At 41.6% G+C, this 17,766-nt stretch overlaps 1 protein-coding gene across 1 annotated transcript in view; it reads right to left on the reverse strand.

Annotated features, from left to right (window-relative positions):
- TFIP11 (tuftelin interacting protein 11) overlaps window positions 1–17,439 on the reverse strand; it is a 63,765-nt gene extending 46,326 nt beyond the window's left edge. Inside the window, exons 1-5 of the mRNA XM_069221849.1 lie at window positions 17,357–17,439; window positions 12,756–12,964; window positions 11,235–11,397; window positions 9,288–9,447; window positions 7,994–8,121 (exon numbers count right to left, since the gene is read on the reverse strand). Coding sequence (XP_069077950.1) covers window positions 7,994–8,121; window positions 9,288–9,447; window positions 11,235–11,397; window positions 12,756–12,958 — 654 coding nt within the window. The 5' untranslated portion in view covers window positions 12,959–12,964; window positions 17,357–17,439. The remainder of the gene's footprint in view (window positions 1–7,993; window positions 8,122–9,287; window positions 9,448–11,234; window positions 11,398–12,755; window positions 12,965–17,356) is intronic.
- Between the last annotated feature and the right edge of the window lie 327 nt (window positions 17,440–17,766).

The following is a 17,766-nucleotide window of genomic DNA, read 5'->3' on the forward strand; positions in this document are numbered from 1 at the left end:
AAGGGTACACAAAACCAGGGAGAAATGGAAAGGAGAAGGGTGGGAATGGAAAGGAAGGAGAGGAAAGGTAGTGTGAATATGGGTCTGGCTGGTTTGGCATCTACTTCTATAGGGAATGGAATAGATAGTGATCTATGGTTGTATTTTGAACTAGCACACAAGGAGAAAAAAGGGAAATGAACAAGGAAGTTACTCCCCATCAACCATTCAAAGTTACTGCTTGCCTTCTCCAAATGCCCAAGTTGAAAGACCTAGGAACCAAGGCCTTAGACAGGTAGGCTTTATGAAAAATAGCCAGGAGAAGGAAGTGACCAAAGTCCCGTTATATTCAGGATTAGTGAAGTAGTTTCTTATAAAGGCCGAAAGTGAATTTGAGGGAAGGGATACGGCTTGATCAGAGAATTAAAATGCTGGAAGGTGAGGGTCAGAAAAAAGCATACCTTAGATACCATGCAGAGCTTGGCCCTCAACACGTTAGGTTGATTGGTAAGAAGTATAGAGATAAGGAAGCCTTAAAAATAACTGTGCAGACCCCTAGTAGGGTTGTGGCCTGGGAGGATTTGTGCCAAAAGAATAGGTATGCAGCCTTGTCAACCCCAGGTAATGAGGAAGAGGGGTGGTTAAGTGAGATCGATTAGAATTCAGGGTTGTTGCACAATCTAGGAATATTGTCATGGAATATGAATGGTCTAGTGAGTGTGTTAAAATCTGTGAGTTTGGAACAGGTAGTTAAGATGCATGAGATAGTATGTATGCAGGAAACTGGCTGTGTGACGAAACCCAATTGTTTGATGGTCTTGTTCAGTTAAATAGCACTGCTAAGAGAAGCCTCCAGGGGCGAACCTCCGAGGGACTAATAATTTTGGTCTCCACAATTTTGTAAATGGATGATGGCATGTAGAATGAGTCTGCAGGATGCGGTCGCGGGGTCGGACCCCATGGTAATAGTTAACGTATATGTAAAGGATACTCGTGGGGTAGAATATAGATCTGAACTGGGAAGATTCAAGGATGAGGCAGAATTATTATGTGGAAGGTTCCATAAAGATTTACTCATTATCGCAGGGGATTTTAACCATAAGTTAAACCCAGTCAGAGTAGATCTATGGTATAAATAAATTCTTTCGACATATAATATTAATTCTGCTTGTTTTTCAGCAATCAAATGTGAGGCACGCGAGGAAGTACTTAACAAATTTTTGGCCTCAAAGGCCCTATTCTGCATTAATGGCCGGATGGGGTCAGCTCGGCCGGCAAATCGTACTTTTAAGTACGGGTGCACAGCCTCGTCCAATGGATTATATGTTTATGCATGCATGGGATTTTGATCAGATTAATCAGTTTGGGGTCTGGGAAAAAGGAGGCAGTGATTATTACCCCTTAAAATTGGAACCAAGTAGGGGAGTAAGCAGATTTACAGAAATAGTTCTCCCCATAACATTTGATTACCCAAAGCGCCTCACTACACATATCTCGGAGGAGTCACTGGCAGCATTAGCCTCCTTCCAACAAGAAATCATGGTAAGTATGGCCCTGGCTAACAATATAAAGGGGTTTGAGAACATTCTTAGCCAAGTAGTTACCTGTTTAAAGGTGGTCCTGAAAGATAAAAACGGGCAAGAGGATAGGGTTAAGAGCTCCCGGGGGAAAAGAAGTGCCTGGTTTAATGAGGAATGCAGGAAATTAAAGATTCTAGTTTGAAAATATGAGAAAAACCTTAGATTGAGGTATGGTTATGAGAGTTATATTTCCCTTCAGAAATTAAAGAACGTATATAAAAAGATGATCAGTAATCAGAAGAGGTCATATAAGGAGAAGTGTTGAGAGAATTTACTGGAGGCAATATAGAGCAAAAACTTTAAAACATTTTGGAAACTCGTGCGGGAAGGCTGTGGGAAATCACCGGTGGGTATAAAGTGTGTAGTGGAAGAAGATGCTTGGGTACATCCCATAAAAGAAATGTATAATGCCGGGTCGAAGCAGGTGGCAGGGTGAACTATTGCGGTGGGCAGGGGTAGATGAGGTCACCAGATCCCTATTTTTGGCAGGAAATATTAAACGCACTATATCCAAATTGGTACTGACTTGAGCAGCTGGCCCGGATAATATTCTGGCCGCTATGATAAAGATCCGATGTAATTGGTGGGTGATTTTTTTGTAGAATGTTTAATAACATATTGGATTTAGGCCACCTACCTGTAAATTGGAGAGGTGCAATTATTAGGCCCGTACATAAAAGAGGGGGTGTAAAGGACCCGAAGAATTACAGGTCAATTAACCTGTTGGAAGTTGGGGAAAATTGTTTTCGAAAAGTGTTGGTTAGTCTTAACCACTTCTGTGCCCAGGACGTAATGGTTACGTCCTGAGGCACAGTGCTGCTGTGCCCAAGACATAACCATTGCGTCCTGGGCACAGAGCCCAGAGGGAGCGCTAGCGCTCCCTCTGTGGAGTTCTCCCCCACCCCCCAAGGCAGGGATGGAAGGGGAAGCCCTTCCCCTTCCACCCCGGCCCTCCACCCGTGACATCAGCGCACGAGCGCGCGCTGATTGTCACAAGGCCTCCTCCCATGAGCTTCCATCGCGATCGATCATGTGGGGGAGGCCGAGAGAGGCTTCCCTTTGAAGTCTCTCTCAGCGTTTTGGCTGTCAAAACGCCCACTAGACACCAGGGATGTTTGTTTTTCAAATGAAATTGTCATAAGGGAGCGACCCCTTGGGCAAGGGTCGCTCCCAGGGGGGCTTTTTTTGTTAAAGGCCTTTTCTGCCCCCACAGGGGGCAGATCGGCCTATAATTAGGCCGATCTGCCCCCAGTGGGGGCAGACACTACTATGCACCAGGGAGTATTTTTTTTTTTTTTTTTATATATATTTTTGAGGTGGGGAGCGACCCCTTAGGCAAGGGTCGCTCCCCTAGGGGGCAAATTATATTTAGGCCATTTCTGCCCCCCTTGGGGGCAGATTGGCCTATTTTTATGAGGCCAATCTGCCCCCAAGGGGGACAGAAACCACTAGACACCAGGGAGTTTTTTTTTCCCCCGCAAATTTCACGCAAGGGGAGGGACCCCTTAGGCAAGGGTCGTTCCCCTGGGGGGCAAATTTATTTTAGGCCATTTCTGCCCCCCTGGGGGGCAGATCAGCCCATTTTAATTAAGACGATCTGCCCACAAGGGGGGCAGAAACCACTAGGCACAAGGGATTTTTTTTTTTTTGTTGTCTTACAGATGGGGAGTGACCCCTTAGGCAAGGGTCGCTCCCCTGGAGGGGCAAATTGTATTTAGGCCATTTCTGGCCGATTTTAGGTCAATCTGTCCCCAAGGGGGGCAGAAACAACTAGGCGCCAGGGCTGTATTTTCTTTGTGTTTTTTTTTTTTTTTTTTTAGAAATGGGGAGCGACCCATTAGGCAAGGGTCGCTCCCCTGGGAGGCAAATTGGCGGATTTTAGGTCAATCTGCTCCCAAGGGGGGCAGAAACAACTAGGCACCGGGGATTTTTTTTTTTGTGCCAATGTCACGCAAGGGTCGCTCCCCGGGGGGGTTGGGGGGCAAATTTATTTTAGGCCATTTCTGCCCCCCCACTGGGGCCGGCTGATCTAGAGGCCAAAATCCACAGGTAGGCATTTTGCAAAAAACACCTCTGTTTTCTGTGAAAAAATGTGATGTGTCCACGTTATGTTTTGAGCCATTTCCTTTCGTGGGCGCTAGGCCTACCCACACAAGTGAGGTACCATTTTTATCGGGAGACTTGGGAGAACACAGAATAGCAAAACAAGTGTTATTGCCCCTTGTCTTTGTCTACATTTTTTCCTTCCAAATGTAAGGCAGTGTGTAAAAAAGACGTCTATTTGAGAAATGCCCTGTAGTTCACATGCTAGTATGGGCACCCCGGAATTCAGAGATGTGTAAATAACCACTGCGTCTCAACACCTTATCTTGTGGGCATTTTGGAAATACAAAGGTTTTCTTGATACCTATTTTTCACTTTTTATATTTCAGCAAATGAATTGCTGTATACCCTGTATAGAATAAAAACCCATTGCAAGGTGCAGCTCATTTATTGGCTCTGGGTAACTAGAGTTCTTGATGAACCTACAAGCCCTATATATCCCCGCAACCAGAAGTGTCCAGCTGACGTAAGGGTATATTGCTTTCAAAAATCTGACATCGCAGGAAAAAGTTAGAGTAAAACGTGGAGAAAAATGGCTGTTTTTTGCACCTCAATGTCAATATTTGTTTTATTTAAGCTGTTATTTTCTGTAGGAAACACTTGTAGGATCTACACAAATGACCCCTTGCTGAATTCAGGATTTTGTCTACTTTTCAGACATGTTTAGCTTTCTGGGATCCAGCATTGGTTTCTCACTCATTTTGGTCACTAACTGGAAGGAGGCTGAAAGCACAAAAAATAGTATAAATGGGGTATGTCCCAGTAAAATGTCAACATTGTATTGAAAAATTGGGTTTTCCAATTCAAGTCTGCCTGTTCCTGAAAGCTGGGAAGATGGTGATCTTGCCACCGCAAACCCTTTGTTGGTGCCATTTTCAGGGAAAAAACCACAAGCTGCCTTCTGCAGCCCTTTTTTCCATTTAAAAAAAGAAAACTTTTCACTGTATTTTGGTTAATTCCTTGGTCTCCTTTAGGGGAACCCACAAAGTCTGGGTACCTCTAGAATCCCTAGGATGTTGGAAAAAAAAAGGACGCAAATTTGGCGTGGGTAGCTTATGTGAACAAAAAGTTATGAGGGCCTAATCGCAAACTGCCCCAAATAGCCAAAAAAAGGCTCGGCACAGGAGGGGGAAAAGGCCTGGCAGCGAAGGGGTTAAGGACTGGGTTGTTAGAAGTCAAATTATTCCTCCCAAGCAGAGCGGGTTCAAAGAGGGCCACTCAACTATTGATCATTGTTTTGCCTTATGGTCCATTGCTCGGAAGTCAATACAGCAAGGAGGTATGTTGTTTTGTGGACTTCTGTGCGTCCATTGATCTGGGTGGATCATAAGTGCCTTTGGGAAACCTTGATTAAGCAAAGAGCCTGTTGTTGTTAATCCAGAAATTGCACACGCTTAATTGGGCTCAAGTTATCATAGATGAGGAGGGGACCCTATCTCAGAAAATCCCAGTTGCCAATAGGCTACGTCAGGGATGTGTGCTGGAACCACTTTTGTTCTCCCTATTTATCGCTGATTTACCGGCAGCATTGGTTGTGAAAATAGGTGTGAGTCCCAAAATGGATGAGCATCATGTGGCATGCCTTTTGTATGCCAGTGATATTTGACCGACAAACATAGGTTTGCAAAGGAAATTGGATGCATTTTCTGAATATTGTCAAACAAAAAGTTAGTGGTGAATTGGGAGAAGACAAAAGTTTTGTGCATTGGAAGGAAAGCCACTAGATGCAGTTGGTATTTGGGGGGCACAAAGTTGGATCAGGTGAACGAATTTAAGTATCTGGGGGTTTGGTTCACGATATCCTTGAGGTGGGGTGTATATATTGAAGCAACAAAAGTAAAGGCCCTTGCATCGATAAGCGTGCTGAAGAAATAGAATAGGGACTACGGAGAGATGTCCCATAGGTCGTTGTTAAAAGTCTATGAGGCTATGATGCACCCAAATGTTTGCAAGGAGCCGAATTATTGTGCATGAGTGGGAAATGTAATTGGGGCAGAGAGGAGGGGAAATGTTTGAAAAATATAATGTCCCTACCAGCATCAGCAATGATTTAGGCTGTGAGATTGGAAACGGGATTGGTATCTTGGAATGTATTAGCTCAAGTAGCTCTAATTAGATTTTGGGATCGGCTGGAGGTGGGTGAAGAGCATAAGGTTGCATTATGGTCATATGAGATTGTGAAAAGCAAGATGAAATGGGCGTTAGAAAGAGGTTGGTGTATATTTGTAGGAGCATGAAGGTAAAGTTGGGCCTCAAGAATTTTGATCTGGAAGTTTCTAAGAAGAATATTAAAATATACAGCAAGGAATTGTCTAGAGAATAATGATCGAAAATATTTAGGTGGCAAATATTCTGTCCAGTTTATGCTAAATTCATGGAGAAAGGAAGATTGGTTCCTTTATTTGGACCTCTTACTGAATCCGAGGATACCATATGAATTATTAGGAGCAAGAGTGGGATTTAACCATGGTTACTGCTCATCGGAGATAAAACGGCTTTAATGGACCCTGCGGGCAAATGCACATGTGGCCTGGGAACTAAATGCGATATTTTGCACATTCTAATGGATTGTTGGAGTGTCCTGCCATTACAGAGAACATTTTTATGGCTATTTTTTTTTTTTTTAAATAAAATATGGCATTAGACATCATGCACAAGCAGGTTCATTCCCGAGGGATATGCGATTCTTGGATGTTGCATGTGCCATTGGCAGGTGTTTGATTGCTGAAAAAAGTTTTTAAGCACGTTCAAAGTGATTTTTACCATGTGGTTATATGTGGAAGATTGTAAAGATTTTAATGCTCGTTATAAATGTTTTATTGGGGGAATTTCATCATATGTATGTGGAAGTTGTCTCAAAGTGGGGTTATATGTTGTTTCAAGACTTGTGGTCTAAATAAATATTTGTTTGCTGACTGTGAAATGTAAAAAGGGCCATGTTTATAGGAACTATGAATGGTGTTGCTTTATGTTATTCATCTTTTTGAAACAAACATTAGCAGCACTTTCCTATACTGTAATCTAAGTCACAGCATACTCCACAATGCAATGATGTTAGGTTAAGATTAGAAACTCTAAACTACAATCGTATGGTGCACTGAAACATTGAAGGATCACATGTTTTTTTTATTTAAGCAGACCAGGTATTGCACAAGCTTAAATTTTCAGGTTCAGACAACTATTTTATCTTTGTTAAGGCCAAATATAAACTATGAGTCATGCTCATACAAGTAAAATTGGACCCAAGAGCACACCAAAGACCCACCAGAGACTACATGATAAGAGCTTTGTGGATAAGATCATACCTTAGGGTTTGCCCCAAGTGAGACAAAGAGCAGTTGAAGAGAAGGGTAAGAGCACTGTTTGTGATGCATCTGATAAAAAGGATGTTGGCAAATCCACCACAACACCTCAGCACAAAGAGACACTCTGATTTTCAATCAGGGGATAGTGGGTGACTGCATCAAAAACTACTGAAAGATCAAACTGAATAAGTGCTCTGACACCACCACCCATCTCCCCCTTGAAATCATCACAAACTGATAAACTATCCAGCCTCATGTTAAGTCCATATCTAAAACCATGTTGGTGGGGGTCTAGAAGGCAGTTTTCTTCTGGAAATGCCAGTAACGGTCATCACAGCCTTTTCCAGCTATTTAGCCCTGAAAGTGTTAAGAAGATGGGACGATAATTATTGAGATGTTTTAGATCTAGGATTGGTTTCTTATGCAATCAATTTTGACAAGCCCTAAATTTTGATTTGTAGGTTCAGCAACTTGACTCATCCACTTGACTCAAAAGAAGTGTACCTGACCAATAATTGGACACAATCCATCCTTTAAGACTCCATGCAATGTTCCATGTGTTTCTTCCCTAAGCTGAATGGTTACCTGAGGGCACAAGTTATAGTAACTTGTCATAACTAACTATAACTGCTGAATTTCTATAGCTTTGTGTATGTAAAACGTGAATCTAACTAGAACGTCCCTGAAACATTTTTTTAAAAAAATATATATATATATATATATATATATATATATATAGATATACATACATACATACACACACACCACTGGTGAACAACAATTATCATGCCACCCCAGATAAGAATATTCCTCTAAGATTGCAGCTAAAGTAAAAATGTAGGAAACACCAACTTTCTCTAGTGGGGCAAAACACTTATCCTGGGAGCATTTAACTATTTAATTAAAGGGGGGGAAATCAAAATAAAAATACAGTCAACATAGTTTAATCACAATTGGGTTTGTCTGCTTCAGCAATAGACTTTGGGGGCAATCTGAAATAAAAAAAAAACAGAATCAGCAGCCTACCTCTGCTTCTTCCTCCTCTGAGTCGACTGCTGGGAAATCCTCCAATGACTGCTTAGTTCTTTCTGACCCATATGCCCCCAGGGCTGCTTTTCCTTTCCTCTGCTTGGCCTCAATGGGGTTGATTATACCTAAGAGAAAGAAACACCGATAACAGTGTCTTGACTCCCATGAACACAATACAGCTACATCATTAGAACTTAAGACATATTGAGGGTCATATGGTAGAAGGATGCCCTATATGCTGAACATAACATAATATTGCATACCTGGACAAGTCATACACCTCCCTTCTAATACAATAGGCACTGAAAGTTACTTGCACCTGGATAGTGTTAAATGCAAGAGTGATCTCATTGCCTCTCTAAGCCCTCCATTAAAACCCAACATTGCAGTTGGCTCCCAAGTAGGCAACAGTGACATTGAACAACCTTTCAGTTAAGGATTTTAGGAGCGGTTCTACAGCTACAAAAGTGGCAAGTAGTGGCAGCAATTAACATTTCAGCTGGAAACAGGAAATACAACAAGAGACAGAGGCAGAGTAAAATGACAGAGCTATTACTAAGGGGATTCCAGCTCTCAGGAGCAAGTGCGTTTCATACAGACAACCAAGCCTAAAAAAGTTTGGCACAGTAGCATAGAAGACCTCACTCTGCCCAGGTAAAACAAATTACCATGCCTAACAATTGCAGGAAATAATCTTCACCAGGTAGATGAGTACTGCTGGTCTAGACAATGCTTTAGGAGATAACAATCTTAAGCTAGATCCAATAAATAAAAGGTTTCCACTCCATCTTCAAGAAGGATGCGTGCAATAGGTTTAAACTGGTTATCTAGCATTAAAATCCATGCACCCATCTTCCCCACAAGCTAACGTTTCTTTGACAGTCCAAGTTAATGTTCTATATAGGAGTCTACCAATCACCACCTTATTTTCTATTTACTCAGAAGTTGTTGTATTAGCAAGATAATAATGGAAAATCTTTATAAAAACCAATCAATAACAACCTTTTATAAACAGTTACAATGTTACAATCAGTGGATAGCAAGAGGACACGTTTACAGCTGTGCAAGGAGGATGCAGGTCTCTGTAACACTCACACCTCGAATGTCAGCAATGAGATCATCCCTTCAACTTCAAAAGCAAAGGTTACACAATCACTGCATGTGGTGTACCTTAGCTGCTGATACGTGGAGTGCTTTTACTGCTTCTGTTTAAAATCCAAGAGCACGGCTTCAGCTCTTCAAAACACTCGAATAGAAACTGTGTTTTCAAGCATGCATCTTCAAACATTACCTTGTGCGTTTTTTCCAAGGCCTCTTCCTACAACATAGCCCATTTTCTGCAGGAGTTTCTGGCCTATTCCTTTTGTGTGTTTCTGCCAGCTGCCAAAGTCAGGGCTGGATACAATTCCCCCAGCGAACACTCGTTGCTGTGAAGGCTTGAAATTTCCACCCTGTGGAAAACAAAACGTTACCGGGCTCATGCGGATGATAAAGATTAAACATCTCCAACTCCTGCTCCCTTACACTTTTAACGGCTGCCAGAAGATACATTTAAAAACATAAAATTGGACCCTTATTCAGCAGGGATTTACTTATAGGCACAATATGAAGCCATTCCTGTTACACTGGATCTGAAAGCTGAAATAGAGAGAAATACATCCATCCAGTCTGCTGTGGCTCATCATTAGGCCACCACACCGAGTATTTCTTCAGTCTCCATCAGCCAGTGATTGTTTAAAATTGCATTCCTAACATATAAAGCCATCTACTCCAAGACTCTCAGATGACTACTAGCAAACAAACTTTGCTCCCATAGACACTTCTCATCTCTACAGAGCAATGTGGTCCTAGCACTGGCAATTCCTTTCTTCAAAAGACCACATAGTCCTTTGCAAGCTTTCTCAACACATGCCTTGAGAATATCTACCACAACTCTCCCACTTTTTCAGTGCATTGAAATGGAGGCCCAAGTTTAATATTCACATTCTTCGATTAAGTGAACATGCAGACAAATCAACCTAAGAGAGAGACTGATAACTCTGCTCTGAGATGCTTTAGCCTCTCAATCACAAGCCAACATTCAAATCATATTCTAAAGTTTCTCTCCTGTGCTGGACACAACTTTATTTGACCAGTAACATTAGTACTTGGACTGTACATCCCCCATAGCTGCAGGTAGGACCCTCCATTTATTCTGCTCAACTCACTTATTTCTTTCTGAACTACAGGGATGATCTCCTAACTCAGCTCAGTTGTGCCTTTTCTAGTTTTTAAAGGCATCGCACCTCCTTCACCTAAAGAAACAATGCCTTTCACTGTATCATGACAACCAAGCAGAAGGCTGTCCTCTATCTCACTGTGTGAGAAAATCGGGCAACTTAGAAGGGCGTTTTTTGAGATATGACGACTTTGAGTAATCCAGTTTTTCTATCTAGAACCTTTGATACCAGAAATCTATGAAGTAAAATTCTGAAACAAACCCTCTGGTGAAAATCCATGGTTTACCTCACTACTAAATGATGCACTTGCTGTAGTATTTCTGAATGGTGATGGGTTTCTATCTCAATTTTTGCAATAAGCTTTTCAATGTATTATATTTTACTAAGGATTTTAACTTGAAACGTTTTTCTACTATGTAATAATTTATTGGAGACTTCCATCTGAACGCTTATACAGCACTCGGACACCCTCTGTAGCCTGGTTCACACCGTAAAAAAAAAATATAAAAAAAAGTTTTTTAAAGTACCCGATTGCTGTACCAGTAGCATGACCAAGGTGAGAATAGCAGAACGGGTGCAAAGATGCAACATTCCTCTTCATATGTTCGGGGATGGCAGGGACTGAGCTTTTCCTTGCGCTAAACAAACAAGACTGCTACAAATACCATTTCCATTGCCTACATGGAGTTGTATACAATCTTACTCATTTGTTTTGTACTTTCTGGAAGACCGTGACGTCAATTGTAACACAATCGGAAATAAGTCAGAGCTAACTAGATAGTTTACTATCAGATCTCTTTGTCTAGCATCGATGATATCAACTTAGGGGACTAGGATGAAGAAAAGACAAGCAGAAACTAGTAGGGACTATGTGACAATGGCACCTAGACTATATTTCCAAATTGCCAACAATTCCCCATAAAGACCACAAAGAATCATGGTACAGATGAAATGTTACAGATGGCGTCCTTCCCACTGAATATCTAAAGAAGGCTGCCTACAGCCTCTGTTTAACTCACTGTCTTTAACTTCTTTGGCTCAAACTCTTTCGGGAAATCTTCTCGTTTCACTGGGATAGGCACTTCTTCATCCGAATCAGAGTAGAGCTCTGCCTTGTCCTCTGGGGCCGGTCTCCGTATTCCAGCACTGATAAAATTGACCGGGGCTGTATAATCTCGTGATCTGTGGATCACATGAAAAAAGAAAAGAAATGGATTCCTTGGTGGGGACATGCAATAATTATATAAAATTAACATGCATGTATTATTTATTTGGATTTAATTTGGGATATTCCAGAAGACAATATACCCAATTTAAAAGTGAAATGCAACATGGACAGCACAATATTCACGCCATCATCTCTACAATTCATGCACTAACATAAAAAGGGACCAGCAACCAATACATACAAAGCTGTGGAAGACCTAACAACAAGGTTGTCTAGTTGAGCTAGTCAAGGAACCAGATGATACCAAGAGAGACACATTACATGAATAAATTCAAAGGTACAGTCACATATACATACACAACTGCTCATTAGACCTGCAGACCTTGCTGGAAACTTGCAAGACCAGACACGCGATGGAGTAACATCCATGGAGAAAACACACTGCTCCACTGAGCACTTACAAGAATACATTGTCATCCTAAAGATGACACAGACAAAAATTTGATGGAAAAACAAGGAAATGAGGGATAAATAATGATAAGACTAAGGGTAAGTAAGTGCAACCTCGGGGTGTGTTGGTAGGTTAAAAGATTGTCACTTTATAGCAACACACTCTATTGCACAAATATATCATCGGGCTCTTTAAGACAGAAAACAGCATCAGGAAGCCAAGGAAAGAGAGTGCAATTTGTGATTTAGAAAAAACTGTGCAACATAGCATGCTATAACGTGATTTTAGAACATCAGGTTAGCTAACAGTACACTAGAGAGTTGATCTGAACATTTAAGCTTTAGAAGAAAAGACCTTTAAGGAAATCACACTGCTGCTTCACCAAAAACAAATGGACAAAATCTGTCTCCCACAAGGTTTAGTGCATTTATTGTATTCAGTGGCACAGGGCAGCTGCTGAAGATGGCTAGCAATCACTTGTTTCCGAAGAGAAGGACTGGACTCCTATCCGCAACCACCATCACAGTCCTTATGCTACAGAAACCGCCATGGGTTCTGTATGAATTAGATGAACAGCTAGTTACTTTATAAGCAGCTTTTAAATAACCAGCATTACAGGACTGCGAGGGGATAAGAGAACCTTCCCAAGTCAAGGTGCATGTTACACTCACCTCATCTGCTAGTTACACATTGATTACACTAATGAACCTACTCAGCAACACTTCAGGTTTCCTTGTGCATTTCTGAAGCCCCAAGTGGCAGAGATCAAGCGATCTAAAGGAAATAACATGATGCACCAAAGAGAGGTTGCACTGACAGAAGCCTGTCAGTGTCTTTAGAGGACTTTATTTTTTAGGGTTTTGTACATACAGCTTGTCACATACACATTCAGAAACATTATACATAAAACACTTATCATACTTTTTGCCTCCAAAGCTGGGTCTCTCATCGTCTGAATCTCGCTCTGCCCAGATCCCATATGTTGTATCTTCCTTGGTTTGAAAGTGGCGTCGGCGGTTTGGGTTAAACTCATTCTGCAAATCCCAGTCCGTGATCTCGAAACGTTCAATTTCCACACCATCATCGTCATCATCATCTTTGCCGTAAAGATGGGACATCGACATGATGCTCTAGAAAGTGAACAAAACATGATACTTTTGATAAATTGTCAGTAATGCACCTAAGACAATATTCAAACCAACCTTATCTTCATCACAGCATCTCACATGATGCCTGCAACAGATACATTCCTGGTCATGGAGGAGTAATGAGGCATAATTCACATTTGAAACTTCTGAGGCATTAGGATTAGTTCAACATATTAATCAGTGAACAGAAACGAAATGTGTGCAGTAGTGGCTTCATTGTGGTCAGTCTTTCTCCATTCCCTTTGTTCCCTTGAGAGACGTCTCTTCAACAAACTCTTCTAATACCTAATCATGAACATTCCAATCTCTGCTAACACATTTAAATAGATTACACTCAATATGTTTTTAGTTTGTTACCTCTGCCTGCCACGTGGATCTCTACAAAATCTTCCTCATCTCAGTATTGTCATTTACACAGTTTAACGTATTAGATTCTTTACAACTCTATCCAGCATGGGTATCACGGACAACACTGTCTGGATTTTCCTTCAACCATGCTGAAACCTTGCACTTTGTCCTGAGGCTTCGTCAGTACCACGCTTATTTCACTTAAGTCTTGCCTCACCAAATTCCAGATGAGTTTGCAATACAATGTTTTATTGATAACTGTGATACAGGGGGATATGACACGTTTTAACTTGGAAGTGTCTTGATCACATTTTATTTCACTTGCCTCCTTTTCCCCTCTGACCCCTTACTGGATCACCAGTCCCTCAGCCCAAGCCTGTACTTGCTGGTCTTTACACATCGCCTCCGAGTATCAACATTTCATTTCCTCTACCCCAACTTTGTCTGTGACACCAAAATCATCTTCTCTTTGCCCTCGGTCATAGATTAATTTGTGACTCACAAGACTGACTGACGCACTGCCATTCAATACAGAATGAGCATCCACCGAGTTATTTTCAACCCAGCCAAGACAGTAACCATATTTAGCTTGCCACTAACAGAAACAAAACAATCCTACTATAACTCTATGTTCCCTAGCACCTCAACCCACATTCTGATGGTCTGCGTGCCTCACATTATAATTCATGCTTGTGCTATTTGGCTCTGCTATACCCATTCTGACATAATGCTACTGTCAGAGCTCTTGGGCTATTTCTCAGCTCCAAAATGAGGAGGGGCAGCTTCACTTGGTGTCATGGCTTACTGTATGTCAGTCTTAGACACCCACACGCAACTTCACACTGAGAACACCTCAGCACTGACTTCTCAACAGTCCCACACATCTTCAAAATTCAAGTAATGTTCTCTTTGGCAGCTCCTTCACTAAAACGATGCAGGCCTAATGTCAGACTCCTCCACAAAGATCTCAAATGCAAAATGCCCCAAATTAAAAAGGCCATTTGAGCTATGACACACTATGTCTCATTGTATTTGGAGTGATAGAACTTTTGCGCTTGTCTTTTAATGTGAGTGCTGTCTTTTCTTTATGAAAGACTCTTTTTGTTGCTATCTTAAATTGTTTACATACCCTACTTCTGATGGAACCTCTTCAGAGCATTTATGCTGGAGATGCCAAGTCAATACAAATATTGCCAGGCAGCTCCTTAGCATGTGGAGCCCTCAATTTGCCACCTATACATCGAAGCATGGACCTCCTTAACTTCAGGAGACATCTCAAGACATGGCTGTTCGAGCAGTAGCTCATTGGTGTTGATAGATAGATAACTCTGTAGCAGCTGCCAAAGTATGCATGTGTTGTAGTTAGAGGGCATGGTCGTCATACATGAGCCTGAAGGCATTCAAGTAGGAGAAAACTATTTCATGTTAGATCCTTAGGCTACAGCAACAGGAGGTAAATCCTGTAAGGCCTTCATCCTCCTCCAACCCTCCATGTCTCCCAGCTCCACACACTACATCACACACCATCATCCTAGTATAGAATTCACTCTCTGCATCCCATACATCAGCTCAGACATACTGGGAATGGGGACAAAGGAGACTAGAGCACGCTAGTGCACTGATGAACCTGATTAATTCCAGCACATGAATAGTGGACGTCAGATCTAATGTGACAATCTACCTGTGAAAGGGTATTATACAATTACAAAATCAATTGTCGATATTTGAGCACATTTGAGGCCAATTCAATTTCTAGCCTCTTAACTTGTTCTGTAGAGACCATTACTGGATTTCACGTACCCACACCAGAGACGTTATTGCTCTCCACTGCATCTGGGAGGCTGTGTTGGAGGAAATGTTATTGTGATTTTACTGTAGGCCCTCCCAAAACACGTTTCATCCCTCCTTTCTAGAAATGATTGCTCTGTTAGGAGTGGAGATGCTTCAGATTCCACCACATCTATTTGATCTCTTCACTCCACTCTGCCTCCTCTGTACTTCCCATTTACCAATACCCATCCTTTGACTCTTTTTCCACGTTTCATGACCACTCTCCTTAGTAATTCCCCCACTCGCCTCATCCTCCCGCCCCCCATTGGGACGGTTTAATGTTCCTCCTGTGTAGCTCTATATGACCATTATACACACACACTACATGTACAACTATTTTGGAGTTTAATATAATCGCTGATCCTGGCAATGAAGTTTGTATGTTCCTGATATTACACAGAGTACTGAAATAGGCAATAAAGAAAAGGGGGGGAAAAAAAAAGAGTACATCTTCCTGTGGCTTCGTAAAACCAAACTTACTGGGAAGAATGATACCCGTTGTTCTGATTTTTTAAATAAAGAGATCTACAGTTTTCACTTTTTTTTCCTAGCTGCGCTGTGACAAATAATAAGTAAAATCCACAGGTCAAACGACAGATGTAAATGCATTTGTGAATGCAGAGAGTCAAGTGTGATAAAGGACAATTCTTAGGTATTCCAAAAGCAGTTTCCACGCTCTTATGTAATGTTAATCATGCTGCCCTTCATGTACAAAGATGCAATTTCCAAACAAAGCCAATTAGTAGTTATACAAATGAAATAAAAGAGCAAGAAAGGACCAGGGCAATAAACGCCATGGCTATAACAATAAGTCACTAGATCAATACACTTTCTAGGTAAGGTTATGCACCACCAGAGATGCTATACATCTTGGGGCTAAGGTAATGAGCATTAAGAGGAAAAGAACTGTAGACGACATAAAGTAACTTGGGTGTAACCTGGGTGATGAAATGCAAAAAAAGACCTGTGCACCTTTTAGACAAAGTAGGGGAATCCCAGAGAAGCAGAGATTAACACCATCTATGGACCACAAATGTATATCTCATGACTTAAGGCAATTAACCTACAACGAACCAAGGGAGTACATTTTATGACTTTGGCAAGGAGTTCCATCGAACTAATGTTTTATATCTCATGAATACCTGTTGACAAAAGAGGTGCAGAGGTAAAAATCCCCTATTAAAAAACACATGTACACCTCATGACTAAGGCAGCGTTCCCCCAGAGGAATGCAGTTGTACACGTCGTGACTAAGTCAAAGCCCTCACACCACTATGAATAAAGCTCTTGACTGAAGAAACAAACCTTACATGACCAAAGCTGTAAAAGACTTTATGAGAAAGGCAAATAATTCTCAGTGGATCAGAGAATCACGTATCATGACTAAAGCCATGAAATCCGAGTACAACATATCGGTACATTCAATCGCCAAGGCAACGAGCTCATGCATGAACAGTGCTGAGGACTCTTGATATGGACTGAAAGCTGAGCTGAAAACCTCTAAGAGAACAGAGTCGAAAACCTCTAAGGGAAGTTACCTCCGCAGAAACAATAACAATTCAGAGGACTACGCCTATATACCCCCATGACTGAGACAACCCCAAATTCACAGAAACAATAAACCCCAAGAGGAATATAACTGTATAATACATGACTGATGGAAATCGCTTGCAGCTGAGGTTTTGATGCAGCAGAAACAAATGAACTATTTTACATAGAGCTCCTACGCTAACAAACATATTAGGGTACTTTACATCGGAAGGAGCGCTGCACAGTTTGAGCTATCAGGCAGCTAGGATTTTGGAAGAAAATGTTAAAGTCAAAAACTTGAGATTTAACACAATCTTCAAACATTTGTCATGCAGGCTGCCTTCACTTCCTCACTAGAGCTATATAATGTGTTGCATTAGAAAATATATACGTTTGTAGGTGGCACTGGGTAAATATATACATTGACACAACAGTAGAGTATTAGAGTATCTCGTATAAAGACATGGACTGAGAAAAGCTTGCGAATGAGTGGGTGGTTTAAGTTTAAGTAACCGGTGCATGCGCTAAAACTGGGGCTACTGTGTCTCTATAGGAGATAAGAGCATCCTTTTATCATACAAGATAGGACAAGAGAAGGCTGGAAGTGAAAAGAATGAACCGGGGGGAGGCAGAATGAAGTGTCCAGCTTCTCTGCCAGAGACTTACTTGTATTTGTAAGCTCCAGCTGCAGGTAACTCACACCGGATCTCACGACACTCGCCCTCACGTCCGGTTAGGGTTTGCGTCGCTGTACGGTACGCTTGATGGGACAAACATCGTGCGGACTGCAATAGACACTGAAGAAAGACAAGCCTGGCTGCTTTGCGACCGCTTACATCACAGGGGGAAGGAAACGGGAGCGCCATATTGGAAAGGAAGCCCGTGGGCAGAGTGTCGAGCCACCTCGGTGGGAAGTAACCCCCAAGAGACTTTTTTTTTAATTCAGTATCATAGTTCAAGTAGTGCCAGTTTGTGTTTCAAGGCTGCACGTACACCGGGCATAAAAAATATTAACACTGTAGCAAAGACAGTTTTGCGCGTCGTAGCAACTTTGTGAGTAAAGCTCATTTTAAGGG

Source organism: Pleurodeles waltl, chromosome 3_1 (genome assembly GCF_031143425.1).
Source record: "Pleurodeles waltl isolate 20211129_DDA chromosome 3_1, aPleWal1.hap1.20221129, whole genome shotgun sequence".
Classification (NCBI taxonomy): Eukaryota; Metazoa; Chordata; class Amphibia; order Caudata; family Salamandridae; genus Pleurodeles; species Pleurodeles waltl.